Genomic DNA, 27,638 nt, shown 5'->3' with positions numbered 1-27,638 from the left:
CATAAAAAAAAAAAAAAAAGAAATACCAGTATAGGGAATTCCCTGGAGGTCCAGTTGTTAGGACTCTGTGCTTTCACTGCTGAGGTCCAGGTTCAATCCCTGGTTGGAGAACTAAGATCCTGCAAGCTGTGCAGTGAGGCCATAAAAAAGAAAGAAAGAAAGAAATGAAAGTATACATGTACAATTTAAAATTATGAGGCTAGATGTGATTACCAAAAGAAAAAGTATAAGCAAAATATAATAGCTGTAATTTCTACAGACTGTAATTTTGTACAATAGATACAAGTAGGATTGTCCTGGTAAAATAAGGGAGTGCTCTCATACCCAAGAGTCTTCTTCTACTTCCTGTGGCTCCATGGAACACAATGCTATGGTCTGTATTAATAAACTCAACTAACAATTGGGAGCAGTTGAGGAAGGCAGAATTCTAAGATGGCCCCCAAGATCTGCACCCCCTGGAATACAGAGGTCTTCTCTCAGTTATTCAATCAAACACTAATATAAGTGCTACTGGGATTTTGCGGATATAATTAAAATACCAAATCAGATGGCCTTAAATAGAGAGATTATCCTGCATGAATCTGACCTAATTAGGTTATCCTTTAAAAGGGAATGGACTCTTCTTAATTAAAGAGATTGAAAGTGTGAGAGGGCCCTTGAAAGGAGCCATAGTCAAGGAATATAGGCCTCTCTAAGCCTGAGAGCGAGCCCAACAAGAAAGTAGCTGACAAAAAGCAAGGAAACAGGGACGTCCTTCATACAACCCCAAAGAGCTGAATTTTGCCACATCTATGTGAGTTTGCAAGAGGATGCCAAGCTCCAGACGATAATGCAGTCTAGCCAATGCCACCATCTTAGCCTTTTGAGACCCTAAGCAGAGAACGCAACTACATCATGCCCTGATTTCTGACCTACTTGAATTAATAAGAGTGTTGGTTGAAGCAGCTAAATTTTCAGTAATTTGTTATGCAGCATTAAAAAACTACTACAGCTATATTTTATTCAAGGTTCTTGCAAAAATTACAACACAGATAATTGAAAGGATTTGTGAGACTCCACAGAGAATTCTCACATAAGGTTTTCAATAAATGTAAATTATACAGTAAAGCAGTAGAAACAGAATGCAGGCAAACATCAGGGGCCCAAGAGCCTTCCAAGTACAGCTTCCCAAAGTCATTATTCACACACGACATGCTGACTCTCTGAATAAAATCACCAAGATTTGTATGATAAATCTTAGTTTCAGGAGGCATCCTAAAAGTCTCCAGTAGTGTCTTTCATGGCCTTCTCTACACATAGCCAAGCCAGACTATCTGACTTGTAATGCCAGGCATAAGTCCAATAAACCAGCAGTGGGTACCACCAGGGCAGTTTCAAACTTTAGTGCATTATAAATCATTAATTATCCCACTGCCCTTATCTCAGCCAAGAGTCAGTGTCAGCCTTATAGGCCCCAGAGATAAGCACAGCACTGAACCTCTCCAACTATAAAATAATTCTGTCTCATATGGTTCTGGTTCCCTTCCCCTACTTCACTCTCCTCAAGCAGGATACTATATACTGGCTCTGGTGAGTGAGCAAGCAGGTAGACAAACAAGTAGATATCATTTGTGTCCTTCAGGAAAGGTGGATGGCAGCAGAGGGCCCTTCTTTAGGTGACAAATGTCCAATGCACGGTCCATGCCTGAATAATCAATGCTGTGGTCAGCTACCTGTTGTGAGGTGCTCTAGTTGAGTTCTCTCAACCCACCATCTCTTCTAGCCATTGTTAGGGGATTCCTAGGGGCTAAAGCTGTACTTGCTGGCAAGATGTGGAGGAAGAATTACTAATGAGGATAAACACATAGTGGAACTTCACTGCTGCTTTTGTCGTGCCAACCTGAAGTTAGCTGGAATACTGCCTCCTTCTCTAACTGACCCTACTATTCATATTAGAAGACAATGGGCCAGATCTGTAATGAGCAGTCCTAGATAGTGAAATAACTCTAAGTACTAATCCTGACCATCTAGAAGTCCTTGTTCCTTATGGACTAACTATGGCCGGTTTTGCTCTCAGCCCCTCCTATTCCATGTCTGAAATTTTTTTTTGTTTAAATTGTTAAACTGTTTATATTGCTCTTTAGTTATAAAAGTGATTGTAATATAGAAGTGAAAAAGGAAAAAGAGAAAAATCCCCCTTAGCACTCCCCAGAGGTAGATACAATTCAATGTCTGTCATCCCACTTTTTTTCTATGCATTTGCAAATGTGCACATGCACACACATATGCATTTTTTTCACTTGAAGAATGTATCATGGGCATTGCACATCTTTTATTCTTCTCTAAAAGTTATATGTGGTTTCCTATGGTGGGTGTCACATTATTTATTTAATCTGTAACCCATTGATGGACATGTATGTTGTTTCCAATATCTTGCTATTTTAATTATGCAGTGACCAACTCTTCACATACAAATGCAAATACTTGCAAAGAATGGCTTCTTAGAGGCAGAAATGCCAGATCACTAGCTATGCATATTTAATTTTAATAGATGCTGCAAGTTTCCCCTCTCAAAACCAGTACTAATTTACACAAACTTTTAGAACCTGTTAGAGAAACCAAGTAATTCTGACTTCCCAGAGGGACTCCTTTTGGTTTGTATTAAGCCACAGGTGATTGGCACTGGATTTTTTAAACATAATTGGATTTACTTTGTATCTTCTACAAAATTCTCTACATTTCTGGCTTCTTAGTTTTACCATTTCCTGTTTACTAGCAGCAGCATTTTTTCCCCTTTATTTGTTTTCAGTTTTGTTTCTGTTTTTCTGCTTCAGTGAAACTTCAGGAAAGATGAGCGATAAACCCATTTTGACATCTGAATCAACTTGCTGTTTATTCATTCACCATACGTTTACACTACGTTTATGCAGGTACTCTGCAAGCACTGAGGATACAAAGATGAAAAGACATAAACTTTACCTTTCAGAAATTCAAGCCTAATAAGAGAAATGCAAATGATAGCAACACAATTAAGAGACAAAGGTAGATTCATAGATAGATAGAAAATAAGACAGGAGAACTGAAGAGTGACTTTCAGAGTGAAAGACAGAGGTTCAAGGTAAAGAAAGACTTGAAAGGTAAGTAGGGGAGAGAGAACAGCTCATGGAAGTTACAGATGGATGAAACAGAAGAGTAGGCTTACAGAGCTTTAAGTGGTTAGATATGGTTGGCATACAGGTACTTTTGTAGGATAAAAGGAGGCAAGATTAGAAAAATGAACTGAAGTAAAAGCACTAGAGTCTTTGAATGTCATGCTAAGAATTTGGTATTATCTCATGAATGCCAGCCTGAAAATTTTTATGTAGGAGAATAATATGTTTAAGCCTACATTTTAAAATTTACCCCTGATCTGAAGGACGAATTAATCACTAAATCAACAATTTTTTAAAATTTATAAGCTACTCTGTGTTAGAAATTGTGATAGGAGCTAGAACTTTAATAAGAACAGATTAAGCACAGTGATAAGTGAAAATTACTATAATAGTTTAGGAAACGAATTATATAACCAGAACTAAGATGTGAAGACAGAAGAAATGAAGAAAAAAATCCATGGATTCAAGAAAATAAAGAAATGACAGAAAGGGGAAGGTGGATAAAAGGGAGAAAGAATCAGATCTGTTGCTTCTAGTTGTAATAGGGATGATTTGGTGGGTAATGCTGTTATTAATTGAAATAAAAGGAACACAGGAAGAGAGGAGGTTGAATACGAGAAGATGGAAGTTCTGAACACATTGAGTTTGAATAACCTTTGGAACACATAGGTGAAAATGTCTAAAACATAGTTAGAAATATAGATCTGTAATTTAGTAAAGGTGTCTGAGCTAGCAATAGAGATTTGAGAATCACTGGCATGATAGACCCTATGGAAATAGATAAAAATAGAAGAAAATTGTATGGAAAATCAGAAAGGAAGAGAGTTGTGAAAAATAACACAACAGATATGTAAAAGTTTTACAAACTTTAAAATATTGTATAATATAGCTAATTATTGCTATTGTTGCTGTTGGAACAATTGCACCAAACTACTAGATCTTATTAGAATTTGTTTCACAAAATTAGGGAATTTGTTCCCCTTGTTCACCAGCATATCCCAGAACCTAGACCATTTTCAAACATGTAGTAGGTTTTCACTAAATATTTATGTTTTGGCTGGGTGTATTTACTGAATGTCTTGGCCATATGGATTTGTTATGGGGGTGGATTAGCTATCGTGACTTTTCCTGAAGAAACATCTCACAACCCTCTTCAACAGCCGTATAGTCCATGAAGAATTTGAGAGCCAGTTCTTTAACTCTAAGGAACAAAACAAAGCCCAACAAAACAAAACAATATAAAAAGGTTTCTTCCTTAAATGTGTAGCCCAAAACAACCGTCATTACTTTTTAAATATTCCAACAGTTGTTTTACAGGGTAGTCATTACTATTTATTTCCATTCCAGGTACACATTTTTACAAATTTAAGAAAATATTTTCAGTTAATGTGCAGAAAATGATAAAGAACATGCATCTGTAGTAAAGTTCCCAATGGGCTAAAATTGCATTATTCATTTTTAGACACCTCCACATACTCACAGCATGACCTCTGTGATTGTCAACGGTGACAGTCTTCTCATATGCTTAACATGGTGCCAACAGAGTGAAGAAAACCCCAGTGGTACATAGCCCTCCTGCATGCTACGAAAGCTCTCCTTCTGAGAACAAAAACAATCTCTCCTAATCAGTCAACAGAAATTTTTTGAACTCCTGCTGTATGCTAGACGTTGTGCTACATTCTGAGGGATTTTGAAGGAAACGTGAAACATGCCCATGCCTTCAAGGAAAATATCAGCTTGTTGGGGAGACAAGGTATAAAAAGTAACATATATTGTGTCAAATAAGTTGTCCAAAGAGTAAATGCTACTCTGAGGTCTAGTACTCAAGGTTCCCTAAGATTGGTCTGGTTTACCTTCCTAGAGTGTTTCCCTAAATCTACAACTATAAGAAAGTTATCCTTCTCATACCCTTTTCTAAGCCAAATTAAACTGCTTGCTATTCTCCCTGCCTTCAGCTTGCTTTCCTTCTTCTGTGTCCCTGCTTGTTCTAATTCTTCCTTCTGGAATATCCTTGCTTTCCTTCATGCTCATGTCTATATTATAGTTTGTACACCTTACCCTTCCTCAAGACCCAGCTCCAATGCAGCACCTCCTCAACAATGTCCTTATGTTACTAGCTAGAAATAATCTTTCCCTCCTATAAATGCCTCTCTAAGGAGACCTCCACTGCCCCCATTACTTTCTTTCTTATGTCATACTTGTCCCTATCCATGTAGATGCATGGTCACAGAGAACAACCTTTCTTTCTACCTCCTCTACTTCCTGATGAATATTGTCTTAAAGGGATTTTAATTCCTCAGAACCCAATGAGGCTAACTTGTAGTTTCAGTGCATCCAGTACTATTGATTCTTTCCATCCCCTATGGTCCCTGAAACTGGCTTACAAGCCTATTCTATTTTTTAATGTAATAATTACATAATATTTCATTTGCATTGTGATTAACCACCTGCCCTAACTAGGATGTGAGCTCCTTGAGGGCAGAGAATCTGTTCATTCATCTTAGTAACCGCCCTATGCAAGCCATGTATAGTAGAGAAGCATGTTCAAATTACCATCAACACTTGTTAAAATTTTTGACTTCTGGGTCACACTCTCAGAAATTCTGATTCAGTGGGTTTCATAAGGAGCCCAAGAATCTACATTTTATCAAACTCTTCAGATGATTCTTATCCACAGCAAATTTTAAAATGGTCACCAGTTAGTATTTATTGAGTGAATGCTGACCTTTTTGCTCTCTTAAACTATAACATCATAAGGGAAAGACATGTGACTACCTAATCTTTGTATTTTCCCTAAGTATATGGCCTAGCTGTTCGAACATAGAAACTCAAACACTGTGGAGCTGATGTATGTTAATGGGATGACTGATGTAATTTTAGCTTTCCCTTAGGCACAGAAGTTGCTGGGCCACGAAGAATGAGCTGGTTTTGGATGGGTGGGGAGGGGTGAGAGCATCCTGGCCAAGAGATTGATATGATCACAAGAATAGATAGAGATGGGGAAACACAAGCGTGCTGAGGGTTTATTATTAGATTAGTGTAACAAGAGTAAAAGTTCTCATGGCAGAGGAATGAGAGATGAGGCTGCTTCCCCACTGTATAAAATAAGCTTTTGTTAGCAGAACTCTCATTTTCATTTTAATTTAATAATAGCAAAAATAAGTGGTTTTGAGGTGATTAATGACCAACGAGAGAGCTACAGTGCTGACTTGGCCAGCACGGCACATATAGAGGTACAAGGTTTAGTACAGAATTAACCTGCCCAAACGTCTGTTCACAACTCCATATGAAAAAGAAAAACATAGACCATAGCATATGTTACAACTGGAAACCTGGGAAACTTTTTTTCACATCATGTTTGTAGGAATTCATATTTTAGCAGTATTCCTTATTGACTTGCTAATATGAATTTGAACATTAAATAACCATAATAATGATAGGCAAAAATTTAAGAAATCATTCTGTTCACACATGAAGAAAAGAATAACTTGTTACAAAAAAGATAATAAATTTGCAGTTAAAATATATTCCTTTGTTCCTGTGACATAGCCAGCCTTGACCTATACATCTGCAATTAATCCAGTGGGACACGAGTTTATTCATCAAGTTGGCAAATGGTCATTAGCAATCTACTACTTGCAAAGCACTGTACATAAAATGTTACTGGTAAAGCACAATGTGCATGACACAAATTGAAAGGTTCATTCTTACATGGAAGAGAGGTTGATATGGGAAAATTAGTATCAACAAGTTATTAATTCATTCATTCATTCTTGGATGAATGAATGTAGCTCTATGACTTTGTTTTATTCTCCGTCATATCCCCCACACTAAGCACAGTGCTTGAAGTATGTTAAGCGGTCAATCAAATCTGTTGGATGAATACATTTATTGATCACTCTGTCAGACTCCCAGTATCCAAAATAAAGTGAAAACAGAGATAGTCCCTGCCCTTGTGGAGTTGATAGTCTAGTGAGGAAAGCAAATATTAATCAAATGCATTCAGAAATGTAAAATTCCAGCCATGACAAGTGTTGAGGATCATCTAATAGAGTTTGGCCATACAAAGACTTTCCTCAAGGAGTGATCTTGAACTGAAATCTAAAGGATGAGTGGAAATTAGCCAGGCAAAGAAAAGGAGGAAAAGCACTTTGGGCAGAAGGGATAGTAGAAAGGAACATGATGAGTGACTGCAATATAGATTGAGAGGGAGTAACAAGAGTGAAGGTGGAAAGCTAGGTAGGTAAGGTGTAAGTATGTGACGACAGCTCAGGGAGTTCCAGAATATAAATAGTAGGCAAGATTACATAGGTAAGGAAATTTCTCATTAAAGTTGATACAATACAAATTGATTTGAGTTGTAACCTCAAAACTCATTGCTCATTTGCAATATAAAAGAAAGATTTGTCTGATAAAATGTACCATATTTTTTATAGTGACAAACAAAATAATCGAGCATGTAATTTCAAATTACATAACCTTGATCCTTGTAGATTGCACCAATACATAATATAATTTTACTAAATTACATAGCAGCAATTAGCTCTCAAATGGGAATTAATAAAGAAATCAGCACAGTACCATAAGAATAATTTGGGTATATTGATGTAGAACCCTATTGACAGATATATACCCTGGCGAACAGCTCATTCAACTGTTATGTGAAACTATTAAAAAATATAAAATTTATTGGTGTAGTTCACATGATAGAATTTGTGCAGAAAAAAATAAAACCAAGACTATTAAAGTGTTTTAAAGCAAATGTAGAAACAATGAGATGTTAAAATCATATCACAATACTCTTGAGTTTTCCCTTCCCCACATGCACATGCACCTATATCCCATAACAGAGTGCTGGACATGAGCTTGGTGCTCGGTAAGTACTTGTTAAATGTTCAGAAACGGCCAGTTAGAATACTTACAAGTAAATATTCCAAGTTTTAATACTAATACTGAGAAGTATTAGAAGTTGCTAGATTTAGTTATTTATTATTATTATTAAGATAATAAGTATTAGAGTAAACAGGTTTAGGGATAGATGTTGTAGAATGATATAAATTTTCTTTACCAGTTCATATTGTTTTGTGTGAGATATGGTCAAACAAACATAGTAAATATGCAGCAATATTTATATCTCTTGTGTTCTGATCTGATCTTTAATTGAGAATAAATGTATAAGCGAATAGTAAATATTAGAATGTATTGTAAATGTAGAGGATGACATATTCAGGAGTAATAAATAAAACAAACTATAATATGTTAAGGGTAATAAAATTAAAATATGCACACTTAATAACTAAAATTCTATTTAAAATAACCCATGGAGCTCTAATAATGTTTTAAAGTATTTATATTTCTCAAAATACAGTTTAAAATCTTTTGATGTGTAACACAAGATTTTATTGATGTAAATGCCATTACTATGTAGTGAAGTAAAGTAGGATAAGTATTGATACAAGTGTTTCCACTTCTCTAATGGGAACACTAAAATGCAGCATGGTTAAAGGCTTCTACTGATAGATAATACTATTTTTTTTCTTTTTTTCAGTTATCACATATTTATTAAGCATAAAGCTAAGTGGTAGGGATATAATGGTGTTGACTCATTTTTAGCATTTCCTAATTGCTACAAATTGAAGACAGGATGACTTTGGAACCCAAATATGAATGGGTCTTGTCTTGACTCTGTTCTTGCCTACCTCTAATGAGCTACTCTTGCTACCAAACACTTAACAAAATGATCTTCACATGGAAAGATTTACAATTTTTAATATAGGTTCTAACTTCCACTGATGTAAGGCATAATGATCTGCCTTATCATTTACTGGGTTTCAAGCAGAAAAGATATGCATGCATACTTGACAATCCAGTTTCTTATTTGCTGCATTTCTTACTGTTTAACAGATTGGTGACATAATTTCTGTATTATTTTTTGTTCAAGTAATTGGGCATTATATACTTAATAGAAAACTAATTACTTATACACCAGATATTGATTACTGATTTTCAAAGCATTTAAATTCTGAATTACATTGAAATCACTCTGAATAGAAGGAGTCTTTTATGATTCAGAAAGTAAATCAGTTTTGCAGTACATCTGTTTGACCTTCAAGGGTCATTGCTGACATTTTTGCAACAAGTGCACTGCTAAGTGTTAGGGATTCAGGGATGTAAGCCCTGCTCCAGAGGCTTACAATAATGAGTGTGGAACTAACAGTTTAAAGAGATTTCAGGTTATTGGTTTGCCAGATAAACTAACTTTCACTGTATTAAATAAGTAAAATCCAATAATGCTATCATCAAGTAGTAAAATAAAAAGAATTTTTCCAGTATCTATAAAAAATAGAACTAATGCTATACATAGATTCTTATGTACATCTTAGCAGTTTCATTAAAAAATATTTCTCACTGCTATTGTAAATTAATCCACATTATGGAGCGGGCTTGACTAACAGCAATAAATAAAAAAAATAGTGACTCAGGTTTGTTTTTCATTCAGTAAAATAACTATATTGGAAAAAATATTTATCTGATACAGAGGAAATAAAACAATTTTAGATATTTTCATAGATTAGCTCGTAGGAATTGTAAATTATAGAATATGGTGTATCTAAAAGTATATGTCTGTATTTTCAACATTTCAAACATTAATAAGAGAGAAAATAGGTAAAACATAGAAATTATAGTTTACCATAATTATAATTTTCACAAATGAACATCCATATATCACCTAACAATTCTAGAATTTAAAATTGCACTGGCAACTGCAAATATTTTTCTGTATCCTGAAAATACTTATAACTATAAAATTTTCTTTAATCAATTAGTCTTTAATATAAGTTTTTCATTTTTACATTTAAGATTGTTTTTTTTTCCCCTGATTTGCTACTTATCCTTTATTGTCTGACTTTAGCAGCTAAAAGTCTGACTCATGTAGCCATATTTTAGGGACCCCAGCCCTAAAACTGCACAAGAGCAGTTTTCAGGGACACAGCAGAGTGGCTTGAAGGGTAAATGGGACATAAGAAAGCAAAGGTAAATCGTGGCCAAACTTTTTCTAAAGTGTCTCTGTGAAGAAGAGCAAACAAATGGAAAAGTAGCTGGAAGGGACTATACAGGCCATGAGACAAACTAAATCATGTTTGAATGTGGCTGGAGGTGACCTAGTAGAGACAGAGATTGATGTGTGTTGGAAAAAAGATTACTCCAGGCCTGGATCCCTGCAAAGACAAGAAAAGATGGAAGAGATATGATCCAGATCTCAAATGGACAAAAGGGGATACAAATTTGGGAGGGCCAGAGGTGCTTAGTGAAAGAAAACTCCAGAAGTGACTACAAAACACATAAACATAATGCACTAAATCCAAACTAAATGTATCCCCAACTCAGCTTCAACTAAACACAATTCCAATTGTGCCACATTGCACCCAAGGAACTATGATGGAGGGAAAGTCAATGTAGCAAACAACAGGAATCTTAACTAATTGTTTTTAAAATATATTCCTCTGCAAATTTTTCTAGCCATGTGTGTGGGAGGCCTGAAACTTAAGCTTCATTACCTTTGGAATAAATCTACCTCAGATGGTGTGTTTGCTTGTTCATTTGTTTCAGAGAACTATAGGCTAAGTTATAAGCTGGGGTAGGAGGAGGATCCAAGATTGAAGAACTATAATAGTCTCAGAGAGTTGAAAAGTAACTTCTCAGGGAAAAGTAATTGGGTCGCCTGTCAGTATTCAGTCCACATTTCAGGTACTTGTCATGAATTTACAGTAAAACCAGTCAAACAAAGTGTGATTTTCTTCAACTAATCCTGGTGCAGTAGCAGAAAAGGCGGAAAGTTGGATTCAACAAACACTAATTTCATCTAGGCAAATGTGACAGAAGGAAAGAGGACACATCTGCTGAGAGATGTTTGAGGGAAACTGTTTATAATGATGGAATGTTTATCATGAATCTCCGTGTGGTAAGGAAAGAAAGATAGGCAAATAAAGGTAAATTTAGCATATCAGTGATATATCATATCAATAACTTCTGCTAGGGAGTTCTAGGGTACTGGAGTAAGTGAACTGGAAGTATAGGAGATTATGGTCAGCCAGTGGTATATTTGCAATTGAGACTTCAAAAGTGATACATATACTTGTGATGACAAATTTTAAGTGGGAACTTGGGAGGGAGTTACTGAGATAATGTAGAGGAAAAGACTGATTATGAAGATAGATTGTTTTGTTCAATTCAGATGGAAATTTTGAAGCACTAGCATGCACAAATTACCATGGAAGGAATTGGAGATACAGAGGTGAACAAGATTCACTTTCCTGCTTCAAAGATCTTACAGTGTAATTTGCAAAGTGCTACAGTAGGGACACCAACACAGAAGGAAGGATTCTTAACCCAGTCAGGGATCAGGTGAACAGGCTTTAAGAACAACATTCGCAAAGACCAGACTGCAAGATAAAGCTTGATGCCTTTGAGAACAGCAAAGAGCTGGGTTTTCCTTGAGGCTCACGTTTAACTGAGGGTGCTGTGAAAGAAAAGGCTGAGAAGTAAACAAAGGTCAGATGAGGGTCATTTTGTCTGATATGGTCAAGGTATGTGGGCCTTGTATTCTTTGGATAATGGAAAAACTGTTTCAAGCAAGAGTGGACATAATGAAATGGGCTACTGGCTGTAGTGTAGCCAGAGGGCGGAGGAAGGAAGTAGCTGCAGTTCTTTGGAGAAGAAAGGCAAGAAGACCAATTCAAATTATGAGACAAGAATGTATTTGGTATACAGTTTTCACCCTTAAATTTAGATTGAGACAAGGTCATCAAAGTTTGCAATCTAGGTAGAGGGTAGTACATTAAATTGGAAAGCATGAAACCAGAATTGCTTCCCTTGTCCAGTTGTTAATAACATTTTGTAGGACCCAGCCTAGGAAACGTGAAACACCAGAATGTAATCTCCGTGAAAGCTTGGTTGTTTTGTTTACTACTCTTTCTCTAGTGCCTGGTACATAATAGACTCTTAATAAATATTAACCGAGTAAAATTGTTCAGTAAATTAAAATCTGTCTTTAACATCTGATCTCTTTTGGCACCTTCATTCTAAGGCTACCTGCCCAAGTAGCATCATGCTAGATGTGAACCATATCTTTTCTCTGGAATACTCATCTCCTTTTGAACCTTATTCATCATATCTTACAAAACTTCAAGATCATGCTCTTGCCTTCTGTGTATATTAGCCATATATTTCTGGGCATGGTAATTTGCTTTTTTATGCCTAAATTTCCTTGTCTATAAAATGGGGATAATAGCTAACACACACTGAGCATTGAGCACTAACACTTAGAATCAGGCACTATTCTAAGCACTTTAAATGTTGTAGCAGTTATTCCTCATTATCCCCCCATGTGGGGAGTACTCCTGTTATCTACCTATTACAGAAGAGGAACCTGAGCCAACATTTGACAGCAAGTAAGTGACAAAGCCTGGGTCTGGACTCAGGCTAGCTCCTGAAACCATGCTCTTAATCATTCTGCTTACTGCCTGTCCAATAATAGTACCCACCTGTCCAATGATAGTTGTGAAGATTCACGGAGAATAATCTATGTAAATGCATTTGGAAAAGTGCCTGAATGTCACAAGTGACCAATAGAAATTAGCTTTTGTTGTTGTAATTGCTTTGTTCTTTTTATTTATATCTTCTTATGGAGCTATGTGTTCCTTTAAGAGAAGAGTCACTGTCTCCTAAAGGAAATTAGACTATTTCATTTTAGAGAGATCTAACTGGGAAAAAGTCACTCCTGTGTAATACTTACTTACATCCACTTTCTTGCAACTTTCCTCATTGATTCTAGTTCTGAACTGGGGGTGAAGAGAGAACAAACCCAACCCCTCTTCCTTACAGCAACCCTCAGGTACTCAAAGATGGGTATCTTTGACACCTACATCTTCCATTTTTCAGCCCAACAGTTTAAGGCATTTTAACCATTTCTCCTATGGCATGGTTTCCAGATATTCTGAATAAACTCTAGTTTGTTGAAGACATTTAATGCTTAGGCACTTAGAGGGCAACAGCCCACATATGTTGCATATAGAACAGGACATTGACAGAAAAGATGTAGGGACAGCCCTGTTACAGTCTGAATTAAATTCCCAAAGACCTTCATAGTGCCTTCTTTGCATGGGGTACATAGTACTTCTTGATTGAATGAATGTATTTATAAACAAATGAAAATTAATGAGTCTTCCAATATTTTCAGATTATTTTGGATACTAATTCAGTCATTCAATGGATTGTCTCTCCCTCTCGACATCATGTCATCTGTGGATTACTTCCTGTGTGCCATCAATATATTCACTTGATTATTTAAATGGAATGTATTACATTCTTATTAGTTTATGGCTAAAAGTGTTTTAATTAATTATAAATTAATCTGATTTTCTCAGCAATGCATTTTATTATTGTTGTTAAGAATGCCTATTTATTTATTTATTTATTCAATAATTTCTGAAATATAAAAATATTTTCCTACATGTTACCTAATTGCAGTAATTAAACCAAAACCAAAGCTTTAAAATTTATGAACATTTTAGTAGGAGTGACATCTGAAATAAAATTGAGAAACATGAAACTAATGTAAACTGGAAATAGGCTCGGACTCTATGGAGCTAACGTTTTTATCTCCAAAGAAATTAACTGAACAAGTTAAACAGTCTAAAGGCATGTAGGACAGAACAATTGAGAGAATGAACAAGTAGGCTTGTCATCAAGAGCTGAACAGTTTTAGTTATTTTGTGTATCAGAAAGAGTTTCCACAGTGCACCATGGAATTCATAAATAAAATATTTCCCAGCTGTGAGAGCCATAGAGCTGGTAATAAGCTAAGTGTATTATTAAATAAAAAATTGAAGGAAAATGAGGGAAAGTTTCTTAAAATGTAGTCATGTTTCCTCGGCAAATTGCAAACTCTAACGTTATCAAACAAAAATGGTAAAAGTAAAAAAAATAAAATAATACTTTAAAGTATTGATCTCAAAATTTAGAAAAACTATAATAACTGAAACATCTCAATGAAATATCATAATTGGGTCATTTTGATTGGAGAATATAATTTTTTAAATTTGCGTTGGTTATTTTACGCTTATTGATTTGAGAAACCACTTTCTAGTGTATTTGTCAGCATTTTGAAGCAGGTTCCATACTGTTGCCTTCCAGTTCTGCATAGTTTCTGGGAATAACAAAGTTTTGTTATTACAGTATCTGCCAGGTAATCTCAACAATTTTAAGACATTTCAAATGTAAAGTTCTCTTTTTAAATTTTAAAGTTTCCTAGTTTAATTTTGATAAAATTAGATAAATGTCAGATGTTATGTTTTTCAGTGAACATTTCTCTTAACCTTATTGGAAGAAAAAATTTAATAGGTGTATAGATAAATATAATCAAACTCTATTATCGAAATTAGTGGAATAAAAGTAACACATATAGTCATATCAAGAGAACAGAATAAAACTGCATATACATGACAGGAGTTATTTGAATTTGTTGTAGTCATGGAAAATATATGTTCTATTTTTGTTAAAACTGATGTAACCCTTTTCTTAGCTCATTTCAGCTAATAAAAATAAGATCACTTCAAAGATAATTCTACAGTGGTTTAGGTAAGTGTAAATGTAAGACAAGACATTGAAATGTTCTCTAATTTTTTATTAAATTAATGCCTATATACTGTAGGAAATTTGGAAAGTACAGAAGAAATGCAAATGAAGAAAAAAATTAATCATTATTCCATCATAATTTTTCTAATGTTTTAAAAATGAAAACAAATATAAAAATTTTAAAGTAATATATTAAACACCTGCCAACCAAAAGGAACAAATGTTAACTATTTTTTGTATTTGAGTTAGATTTTTTTTGTAAAGAAATAAAACACTGTAGATCAAGTAGAAATATTTTATATTCTCCTTCCTACTCTTACTCCAATCCCAGAACAATTACTGTTTTTAATTTGGTGTGCATCTATTCTATATATTCCTATTTTTACTGTATGTTTATGTATTCATAAATATATAACTTTTTAAAATTTATGTTCAATTGATTTGTGCTATACAAATTTTCTAAACTTGTTTTTCATTCGCTCTTATTTGCAGGGTATATCTTACATAAAAATATAGATAATTCATTTTCATTTTTATATGCTATACCAACATATTTTATCATAATTTGGTTATCTCTTTCCTTATGCTGTAGTTTATTTAAAGCGTGACCAACTTTTTAATATTATTAATTATTCTACAATGAAATTTTTCTGCAATAAGTTTTTTCCATATTTCAGATGATTTCAGTAAGATAGTTGCCCCGAAGCAACGTGAACACTTTTGAGAACTGATACATATTTGAAAATGTTTTCCTAAAAGACCAAACGAATTTATAATCATCAAAGCAGTTTATGTGAGTGCCCAGCTCACAGCACCTTCATCAGCATTGAATATGCCAAGCCATTCTTGATTTAATTCACTCATTTTTAATACAAACAATTGACTTTGAGAATGAAATTAAGCGGTATGAAAAAAGGCAATTTATGTGTTTGGTTGGGTGTAAGCCATTTAGTTTAGCTCCGAGATCCACTTTAAAATTGTCTATTGGTCATGAGACGTCATTGCATCTTCATGTTGTTTCAGCAAGGTTATGTATTGATCTGCTGAATACATTTTGTCTCTGTTTTTATTAGAAAGTTGCTGAGATTTCCTCTGTGACATATTTTATTATAACATCCAGTAGTAAAAATATTATCTTTTTTTAGAAATCCAGCATATGCTTTACTTTCTTTATTGGGTGTTTGTGATCACAAGCATTCTTCATTATTTCAGAATTTCAGTCTTAAGCTGTAAGATGATGTCATTTTTGGAGCCAGGAGACTTGAGTAATAATCCCAGCTGCAGTTATGCAACCCTCATCAAACTATTCTCATTTTCCCCAGAAAATGATTATCAGATTCTTCATCTGTAAAGTAGGACTCTTATTACCTTATTATATTATTAAATAAATTAAATGGGAACTTTTGAAATAAAGTAGAAATATAGGTTAGCAGCAGTAATCCCTCTCCTAGTTGTCTTAGATGTCTAGGGTCCCCAGTAGAACCCGTTGTGAGAGGTATTTTAGAGGTATAATTGATCAGTTTTATCTGCCACTTTTTGTAACACAGCCAGGGGAGCAAACTATGCAGTCCACCAAAGGTTACCCAAACCCTCAGAGATCATGCAAGACCTTATGTTCCCACAGCGTCCTCCCCTGCCCACACACACCAAGATGTCATACTACCCAGGGTTACAAGCTTGAATTTTTTCATTGCCTGGAACTACTTCAGAAATCTTAAACTCTGAACTTTTGCTCTCTCATTCTAATTTTTTATCCTTCCACTTCTCTCAATCTGTCACTCTTACTATACTCCTCTTTGACCTCATGGAAACCTGAAATCTCCTATTTCTTCTGTTTTTTCCTAGACTGTCAGTTTCCTTACCATTGATAGAGCTTTTTTTTTTTTTTTTTTCTTTTGCTGTACGCGGGCCTCTCACTGTTGTGGCCTCTCGCGTTGCGGAGCACAGGCTCCGGACGCACAGGCTCAGCGGCCACGGCTCACGGGTCCAGCCGCTCCGCGGCATGTGGGATCCTCCCGGACAGGGGCACGAACCCGTGTCCCCTGCATCGGCAGGCGGACTCTCAACCACTGCGCCACCAGGGAAGCCCGATAGAGCTCTTTTGATTGCCCTTAATTTCCTCTTTGATTCCCCTCCAACGATTCCAGTATGAACCATTCTCCCAAAATGCTCTTCGTATAGAAAATTCTTGCCCTGCCAGCTCAACAGATTACCTTGCTCCTTACTTCATTAAGAGAATTTGAGACCTTCAGACATGCTCCCTCTCAACTTCCAGCCTTCCCCCACCATGCCCACCTACAACCACATCAACCTTACTACCTTCCCTTGAGTCTCAGTAAGTGAGGTGTCTCACTTCTATTCAAGAGCAGACCCTCTTTTTGTGCTATCAATCCCATCTTTTTTGTCACCTCTTGGAATTTACTCCATTAATTTTATACCATTTTGTCTGTCCTTAATCTGTTCCTCGTTGCTAGTGACTTCCTATCAGCTTTCTTTTTTCTCAACTTCCTCAATTTCTACCTGGCCCCACAACTTCTCTCCTCACCTCTCATCCAAACTTTACAAAGAATATTCTATCTGTATTGTCCGCATTTATTTGCCTCATTTATCTTCAACCCACTATAATACAGTTATCACATGAAATGGCTATCAGTAAGGTTACCAGCATGTTGCTATTTCCAAAATTGAGTGGGCATCTTCATCTCTTATTTTACTGGACACGTCTCCAGTGTATGATACTCTTGTTCACTTACTTATTCTTAACACAATTCTGTTCATTGGACTTTAATAACCCTTTAAACTCCTCTGGACTCCATTTCTTCTTGACTTCTTCTGTAGTTTGCCCTTCTGTTACTGACCCTTTCGAGTCGGGCCCCAACAAGGGTCCTTCTGCTTGGTGTTGCTTGTGCCAATAGAATGAGACTGAGTTCGGTTCCGAAGCAAAGGAAAGCTTTATTCTTTGATAAGAGAATGGAGAGGTGCGAGCTCGTGCCCTAGAGCACAAGTTCTCCCCTACGGGCTATGGGCTGGGCTGCTTCATAGGGGTCTCCTCAACAGGGCAGGGGCAGCGTTCTCCTGGGTCTGGTGCAGCTGTGCTGCTTCCGGTAGTCACTCCAGATCGCAGTGCTGGGTACAGCGTCTCTGCACATGGCCCACTGCCGCCATCTTGGACTTCGGTATCACGCACGGCACTTCTGCACATGGCCTAGAGCTGACGTGTTGGGCTCAGCTGTTTTGCACGAGGAACTCTAGTCTGAAGTGCGGGGGGCAAGGCCTCTGCACCCGACACCCTATGAGCAAGTGAAACTAGACGAAGTACAAAGGAAAAAAAGGTTAGAATTTATTTTATTACCAAGATCCTATTTTTATTTCTTGGGAATTGTTAATGGGCTTTGACAGCAGCACTTCCTGTTTTCAACTCTCAAGTGTTAGTGTTCCACAGGGCTCCTTCCTCGGTCACCTGCACCTCTGAGTCCCTTCACATTCCCCGTAGGTAGCTCATCCACATGGGTTTCTATTTCCACAAAATGCCTAAGTCGTACAACCTTAGCACAGACCTATTCCTTAAGCTTCAGATTTTAATAGCCACCTGATTTCTGGACATCTCCACCTGTGTCTCACAGGAACCTAAAGCTAATCATGATCAAAACTAAATTCAGTCTCTTTCATAAATCTGCTCCTACCTCCAAATTCTGCAACTCCATTGGTGGCACTACTAAGTACTGGGAAACTGGGGGCCATGCATCTTCTAAGCGTTTTCTGAATCCAACTTATCTTTATTCCTCATTATCTCTTTTATTACTAGTCCTAATAAGCTTTTCTGGTTTCTTTGTTTCTTTTTTCCACCAGGATAGAGTGATACATATAAAACATTGATCTGCCAAAATCACCTTCCTTTAGAAAGTTTTTATACTTCTAGACCATAAGGTAAAGTCCCATCTCCCTAACAAAACATGAGGCCTTCACAGACCGGCATCTTCTTTTGTTAGGCTCATTTTCTGCTACTTACTCCTTTTTAAACTTGACAGTCGTGTAAAGCAAACTGCCTGTTGTTACCATTCCTACACCATGCTGTTTCTCACCACTCTGCTTCTGGCTAAAATGTGTTTCCTCTCCTCTCCTCTCTTCTGACCAGCTCCTTCATATTTCAGTTCCATGAATCCATGTCTGGTTTCCCTCAATACTAAAGCATATAGGTACCCCCTTCTTTATATTCCCATAATGTCATGTATTTGTTCTTTGTATGTTTGCTCAAGAGATAGACGATGGGTTTCTTGAAGGCAGAGACCATACCATGCATTATGACTCTAGTGCAGTGCCTGGAACTTAGAAGCTGTTTAATAAGTACTTACTGAATGAAGTGATAACTAAATTATGAAAGTACTATATATTCCTTCTTGTCATTCTTTTTCTCATATGGTGTCACTGTGTGGCAGGGGCAGTAGTGTTCACCAAATATTCCATGAATTCCTCCTACATTTCCCAGTCTTCCCTAAACTTAGGTCCTAGCCATATAAACAGTTCTGGACAATGAGCTATAAGCAGAAGTGATTAAGTGTCACTTCCAGCCTGAGATCTTTAAGAGCAGTGGCTAGTTTTCCATAGTCGTTCCTGCTTTGGCTCTTCTGGAAGTCTTGATTTGCAGGTAACACAAGATCATGGGGTAAGAAGTAATCCTGTTGTGTTAAGACACTGAGATTTCAGGATTAATTTGTTACCACAGCATAATCTAGTCCATCCTGAATAAGATTCATTGTTTCAAGTTTATACACTAATCTCTATCTTATTACATACATAAAGTTGTGTTGAACTTATCAGGTATGCAACTCTTTCTCTTCTCCTAAAGTCTGCATGATGCCTGGGCTTAGAAAAACTGCATCATGTGACCGATGTTTTCCAGCACAGAGATGGAGTAGTTCACTACCTGTTCCCTATGATCTAAGTGACAGTGGAATATTTCCTACACAAAGTATCCCCCCGCACTTACTCATGCAGTCCTTTTTTTCCCTGTCATAAATTTAAGTTTTGATGCTTCTTATAAATGAAACTTCTCCCAGGAATAGTACCACGTTCCACTGCAATTGCAGGCTAAATGTATCAGAGACTATTGCCAAAGTAGTCCTGGAAGTCTCTGAAGTGTATTGTACTGACCCACAATTATCAATAGTCTAATAGTAACATTGATATAATTCCATTCTTTTCCACAAGTATTCTATCAAATACACTGGCTTTCCTAATTAGGTCTCAAATTTTATTAAACTATGGTTGTATCTTCTTTCAGTGATAATTTTTTCGGTTGGAAGAGACAAAAAAATCTGACTTCAGGTGTGGCTTAATTCTAGACTTATATGATGTCATCAGGATCCATCTTTTAACTCAAACAGGCTTTGCCCCTTTCCTCATGCCTGAAGCCCCCAGGACTGTACCCTTCCAGTTTCAAATCCAGCAGGCAAGAGCAAGTCTTTTCCCCAGAAGTCCCAGTCAGAGAACATTTCTTCTTATCTGCTCTGAATGGATCCTTGAGCCAAACCCTGTGGCCAGGTGAAGATAATGCACTAATTAGCTTAGGCCTTTGTCAGTTCCCTGAAGTGGTAAAAAGGATTCAACTTCAAAGGAAGCAGGTGGCCTTAGGGTGAGGGAGGGGATGATTTCTGAAGAGAAAACAACAAGAGGTCATCATAAATCAAGAAATGATGCTGGCAGCAATAACAACCTCTCTCTTCTATATATAGTCTGCTGCCCAGGAGATAGAAGCTAGAGACAGCTTCTAGTTAGGGAGTTAAAGTGTTTCATTATGCACTGTAGGTTACACCTTGATTATATTATCTCTCTTTTTTCTCTGGACTTCTCTACATTATTCTTTTCTCCCATATGATGCCTTGTGTTTTAGTTATTTATATGCATTTGTCTCCCCAATTAGATCATCAGCTACTTCCAGGCAGGAACTGAGTTTGAATAACTGTGGATCCTGCACTGTGTGTTTCACGTAGTAGGCATCCTCACTATTCAACAACTAATTATTTGTTGAGTAAATGAAAAGATTTCTTATCTTTCTTAGAGTGGGTTTATACTATTAACACATCATGGTAATGTAATGCCTGGGAGCTGGGCGAGGGGAGGGAGATGTTTGTGTGTATGGTGTTAATACACACATATGATAGAAACCTACTGTTTACCAAGTACCATGGCAAACAATGGGGATATGAGGATACAGTGATTAAAAACCAAACATTACTCTGCCCTTCAAACAGTTATACTCTAGTGAAGAAGACAGAGTAGAGTATAATAAATACTACAAAGGATAATTGTAGGGTGTTAAGGGAGAGTAATAGATTTTAACTTTTATTATTGTTGTTCTGATTGTTTCCACATAAACTAGGTTGGCTACCTCAGGGATTACCAGTTTTGCTGGAAGAGGTCTGTTAAACTTGGAATTTCTTATAGGATTAACACTAGATTCCCAAATCAAAGTTCCAGATCCAAGAAATTACATCTTGTATTGTGACAAGAAAAGACTAATTTAGTTTTCTTCTCCTCTCTCTTTTCTCCCTACTACTCTCCTAGCCTGAAGTTCTGGATCAAATACAAAATTTAAGGGAGCTGTGGATGGATAATAATGCATTGCAAGTGCTACCTGGGGTATGTAAGTTTTTATTATGCCATGTTGTCTAGCATCTATGCTGTATATTAATTGTAACTGATAATGGTTAATCTTATATCTTAAATCCCAGTGTTTTCATTTCAAAGTTAAACATTTGTTAGGAGTGTTCCATCATCAAGTGTTTTTCAGTAATTTTTTTTAATATTTCATATAACTTTTATGAGTGTTATAGGTGTGTAAAATGTATGAAAAATTTTAGTGTTCTCTTAGGTGTATATTTTTCATCTCCTTCCCTATTTACTGTTTCTCAAAAGCTGAAACGTTCATATTGTTAAATGAAAAACAATGCTATACATAATACCAAGTCTTAGTTTTACAAAAGCAACCTTCTTGTAGGTAACTAGATAATGGTTTCTGCTCATATTGTTAGAGCTCTTGCACAAAACAAATCTCTCTCTCTTGGTTCAGGTGATTTCCAATAGAACATATTTGAGTTTTTGAAAAAGGCAAGGAGCATAAATTGTTAAAAATAGAAAGTTAAACTAGAATCGATTTTTCTTCTCAACTAACAGAACATCCAATAATACCTCCTGAAAAGTAGGTTTATCAGTCAACTCATTGAGTGTGACTATTCATTCCTTTTTCATCCAGTGAGAGAATGGCTTTCCATAAAACACTGCTTCTTACCACTCATAACACATGCACTTGAATATAAGCATGTACACACACACACACACACACCACCACCACCACCACCAACAACAACCACAAGGGTCTCTGGTGAAAGCCAACTCTAAACTCCTTGCATTGGGCTAAGAAGCCAGGGCAGCTGGTTGTGTAATAATTCTTCAGCCACTGAGATTTAGATGTATATTCCCCAAGTCAAACTTATTCCTTGTTTGAATTAACATTTAATTTTTTTTTAAATGATTGCAAAAGCAACAAGAACAGGAAGCTTATTCTCTTTTGAACAAGCATGGGACCACATAAAGAAGAAAATATGACAAAAGATTAGGGAAAAAAATACTTTCTCCTCTCACCAAAGGAATACATTTCTACTATCATCACAAATGCAAAACAGAAAAGCATGCATGTTTTCTATTTATTGATTTATTCAAAAACCATTTGAAACCACAAATATACCTCTATGAACTAGAAACCATGTTAATGTCAGGGTTACAAAAATAATATACTCAATGACCTTGAATATATTTGTTTGAGGGGCTCACATATAACATGAGAGACAAATCTGTATTCCACTACACATAGCAGAGACTGATTTGTATCATATTCAAGGTATGTACTAACCCTGGGGCAACAAGTAAGACAGTGATCAATCCCGTATGCAAATACTGAGGAATCAGAATGTATGTCTAGTTGGAAAAGTTTATACCTGCTTCTTCAATGTATTCATGTATTCAAAAACACTTACATAGCATTTATCATGGGCTAGGCACTATCTAGCTATTTTACAAATGACTCACCAAATTCTCACAGCAACCCTGTGAAGCAGATTTATTACCAACCCCATGTTACAGATGAGGAAACTGAAACAGAAAGAGTAAGTAACTGGGCCAAGGTCACACAGCCAGTAAATGGTGGGTCTGTAATTTATACCAGCTCCAGAGGCTTTTGTCCCTCTGATGCTCCAAAATTCTGTTGCTATAGAATCAATAGAAGGTATAAATGAGAATTAGGCTCATCTTACTTTTCACAGTTACTCCATTCCCCAAATCCAACCTTGGAAATCAACTCAGACCTCTAATCCCTTAGTTAGTGTATTATTTAAATGGAAAAATAGTGATTAAATCTTCTGTAAAACAGTGCTGCCTAATTTTTTCTCCTTCAAAAGTAGATTTTTTATTATATACTGCCAAGTTTAAGTGGATTTCTCACTTTAGTTAGTACACTTGAATTCCACATTTTGTGATGCTCCTTGTGGGAATAACCCACGCCTCCCTACCCTAAACAGGCATGGTTTCCTGAATGTCCAGTGCTGTCAGTTAGTTATTATGTAATTACCTAGACATGCTTGACTTTGAAAGGCTAATCTTGAGTGCAGTCTTCAGCCCATGTCTGACAGTTTCACAGGATAATTAATCCTAAATATTTAGTGTTATAAGACAGAGGTCCCCAACCCCTGGGCCGTGGACCGGTACCAGTCAGTGGCCTGTTAGGAACCAAGCCACACAGCAGGAGGTGAGCAGTGGGTGAGCGAGCAAAGCTTCATCTGTATTTACAGCCGTTCCCCATGGCTGGCATTACCGCCTGAGCTCCGCCTCCTGTCAGATCAGCAGCGACATTAGATTCTCATAGGGGCACGAACCCTACTGTGAACTGTGCATGCAAGAGATCTAGGTTGCAAGCTCATTATGAGAATCTAAGGCCTGATGATCTGAGGTGGAGCTGAGGCAGTGATGCTGGCACTGGGGAGCAGCTGCAAATACAGATTATCATTAGCAGAGAGGTTTGACTGCACAGAGATCATAATAAATCGATTGCTTGCAGACTCATATCAAAACCCAATCAGTGAGTGGCAAGTGAAAACAAGCTCAGGGCTCCCACTGATTCTGCATTATGGTTAGTTGTATAATTATTTCATTATTTATTACAATGTAATAATAATAGAAATAAAGTACAAAATAAATGTAATGCTCTTGAATCATCCCAAAACCATCCCCCCCTCCCCCGCCCCGGTCTGTGGAAAAATTGTCTTCCACGAAACGAATCCCTGGTGCCAAAATGGTTGGGGACTGCTGTCATAAGACACAGGGAAAAAAAGCATGTTCCTTTTTATTTTTAGTTCATGTACCAAAATACATTAAGCTAATATACTTTTTAAATACTTTTGGAAGCCTGGGCTTCCATTTTTCCACTGTTTTTCATAAATCAGAGAAGCAAATAGATAATGATCAAACATTAGTTTGCTACAGAGCTCTGTCTTGTGGCCATCACTCTAAGATCAATCAACCAAAATATGACTAAACAGCAAACTCCAATATCTTCTTTTGCTTGTGATGGCTTCGACATTTTATTTGTTGCCCACCACTCATCTGTAGGCCCCTCTATGTTCAGAGAGATGTTGGAGCAACATTCAGCATCCTCAAGAACTCTGAGACATTGGGCCTCAAAGGTCTTTATCACTCCAGGCTACTATTGCTTTTATAAGATGTTTGAAAGTAAGGCTTTAGAAAGATAAAAATAAACACCAAATTGTTATTTTGCTTCCAAAAAAAAGATATTTAGAAACTTCACACCAAAATATTTATTGAGTTTGCTGGAGATAGCAATTCAGGAAGCTTCAAAGAGAAAAGAAATTTTCTCATCGTAATGAAACAAAAAAAGAAATATACACACACATAGACACATAATCATATATATTATTCTCTCTGTGCTCATTAGAAGAGATGAGCTAAGGTAACATAATAGTTCCTTGGGGTGGAGAGATATAAGTAAAGTGACAGTAGTTTTCCAAGGAACATATTTCTAGGCATGAGGAGAAACTCAGCCCCATGGCCTGACTCACCCAGAGTACCCAGTTCCGAGCCTAGCAACTATTCACCTGTTCTAAGACTGTGTTCACCCTCTGCCCACATGGGGAACTGGAGGAGCAGGGCTAGAGATATGAGCTGAGTTAATTAAGGCATCAGTCAGAAAGTGCTAATGGAATCGGTAGCCTTTGCAGTCTGAATTCCGGTAAAAACGAGTTTGAATTTTAGCTCCACCCCTTATTAATGGAGCAACTTTGGAATGTTACTTGTAGTATATCCTGTCGTGCATCATCCTCCTGGATGAACTCCCCAGCTTCTGGGCATGCTGCTTGCAGCTTTCCACCCTCTTCAGGAATTGCCTCAGCTGAGAGAACTTTCTCATGCAGGGTTACACCCCTATTCCAGGAGACCTGCATCCAATGATCAATCAAATAAGACTGAAGCCCTGGCCCCTTCCCTGCTACTTCAATACTATTTGAAGGGTCAGCTGAGGAATTCCTCAAAACTTCGTCATAGCCCACCTTCATCTGTCCAATCCTGCTTCCTTCCTTCCCTCTTTCTTTCCCCTGGTATTAATCCCAAGAATCTCTCTCATAAATTTCTCTTTGTCTCCAATTCTCAGGGAAACCAGCGTGTGACATTACTTAACCTCTAAGCTTTATTTAATGTGCGTCCAAGTGCAGATTCTGATTCAATAGGTCTGGAGTGGGTCTGGATTCCACATTTCCGACAAACTCCCAGGTTGTACCAATGCTGCTGCTGTGTAAAACACATTCTGAGCAGCAAGAATATAAAGTATTATGTCAAGTAATATGTATAAAGTACTTAACACAGTGCCAAGTGTGTGCTTGCATAATAAATTTGTTTATGTAATATTTATGTGTTTATACTCTGTCAAATAAGTAGAGACAGCATAGTAAATTGTATACAGGTAGACCAACAAGCAGATGACCCACTGAACACAGATATATGTGGGACATTTGTTTGCAAATCATGCCCTTAAAGAAAAGGAAAATGAAGGATTTTATCTTGCTCTAATTCCCATAGTACATGTCCAAGCTAAGCAATCACTATTCGCTCCCTGCCCAATGTATGACCTGATTCCTCCCCTGTCCTCAGTAACCAGTTACTAATCCAGTCATTTCACATCTAAATTTTTCTCGAGCCATCCCCTCTGCATCCTCACTTCTGCTGCCTTAACTCAGGTCCCTTTCATCTCCTCAGCTAAACCGCTTCCAAATCCTTCTAATCCTTTCAGATCTACTCTAACCCCAGTCATGAATCTTCCCTTCACATTTCCCTGAAGTCATTATTTCAAAACACAAATCTGATTATGTCATTCACCATCTTAAAAGCTTTGAATAGCTCTCCTTGCCTATAAGATAGAGATCACGTAATCCACACATGACAGGCAAGGCCGTTTAACAGCTGGCTTCTCATGATGCTTAATTTCATCACTGTATTCAGTGACGTTGAATCTCCCACTCTCCCTCAAACACACCACGCTTCCTCACACTTCTCTGTGCTGTTCTCTCCTCCAGGTACAGTTTCTCCTTTTCTTGACAGCAGTGCCTTCCAGGCAATTTGCATCCCTTTGTTTCTAGGTCATTCTCTACATGCTTTTTTTATTGTACATATCATAGGGTATTATAGTTATTTATTTGACAGTTTCCTTCACTGCTATAAGCACCTTAAAGACTTTATCTGTGTCATGACAAGTCTCTTCCCTCACATAGCTGACTTATTCATGATTGTTCTCCAGTATATAACAAAAGCCCTGGTACATAGTAGATCCTCAAAAGAACTGTTGAATGAACAAATTGATTCTGTGTAGTAGGATGAAGTCCAAATCACGATTTAATACCTTTCTTATGCATTTGAAATTGTAAGAATCAGAATGTCAGCAGATGTTGTTTAGGTGTCAACTTTTTTCCTTTCTTTTCCTTCCTTTTTCTTTCTTTCTTCCTTCCTTTCTTTCTTTCTTTCTTTCTTCTTTCTTTCAATTTACTTAATTCTACAGCAACTTTGAGATTATTGCTGCTATCTTTTAACATATTATCTCTGTTGGGAGATATATTCACATATCATAAAATTCACCCATTTAAAGTATACAGTTCAATGGTTTTCAAAATACTCACATAATTGAACAGGCATCACCACAATCTAATTTTGAACATTTCCATCACCACTGAAAGAAACATTAGCAGTTACTCCCTTCCTCTTGACTGTTCAGCCTCTAGCAATCCTTATCTACTTTCTGACTCCATAGATTTGCCTATTCTGGACAATTCATATAAATGGAATCATACAATAGGTGGTCTTTTGTGACTAGCATCTTTCACTGCATGTTTCAAGGTTCATCCATTTTGTAGCATGTATTGCTACTTTATTGCTTTTTATTGCTAAATAATACTGCAGCTTATGGATATACCACATTTTGTTTAACTGTTCATCATTTGATGGACATTGGGTTGTTTCCACTTTTTGCCTGTTGTGAATAACACTGCTTTGAACATTTGTGTTTCTTTGTGGATGTATATTTCATTCTTGAGTATGTACCTAGGGATTTCTGGGTCATATGGAAACTCTATGTTTAATATTTTGAGGAATGGCCAAACTGTTTTCCAAAGTGGCTGTATAATTTTACATTCCTCCTAGAAATGTATGAGGGTTATGGTTTCTCCACATTCTCCCCAAAACTTGTTATCGTTGAATTTGCTTTTAAAATTAATTTATAGTGTTGTGGTTTTTACAACTTTAAAATATTTCCTGAAAGTT

The 27,638-nt window shown here is 36.7% G+C and overlaps 1 protein-coding gene across 4 annotated transcripts in view; it reads left to right on the top strand.

The window, feature by feature from the left end:
• The window catches only part of LRRC7 (leucine rich repeat containing 7), a 499,978-nt gene that overhangs the window by 337,336 nt on the left and 135,004 nt on the right, over window positions 1–27,638 (top strand). For all 4 annotated transcript variants that reach the window (XM_029228809.1, XM_029228810.1, XM_029228806.1 and 1 more), the window contains one exon: window positions 21,333–21,407. In XM_029228809.1, coding sequence (XP_029084642.1) covers window positions 21,333–21,407 — 75 coding nt within the window. The remainder of the gene's footprint in view (window positions 1–21,332; window positions 21,408–27,638) is intronic.

The sequence above is a fragment of the Monodon monoceros genome, unplaced genomic scaffold, assembly GCF_005190385.1.
Source record: "Monodon monoceros isolate NGI ecotype Baffin Bay Population unplaced genomic scaffold, NGI_Narwhal_1 Super_Scaffold_18, whole genome shotgun sequence".
NCBI classification, from domain to species: Eukaryota; Metazoa; Chordata; class Mammalia; order Artiodactyla; family Monodontidae; genus Monodon; species Monodon monoceros.
This window is presented reverse-complemented; position numbering and strand designations above follow the sequence as displayed.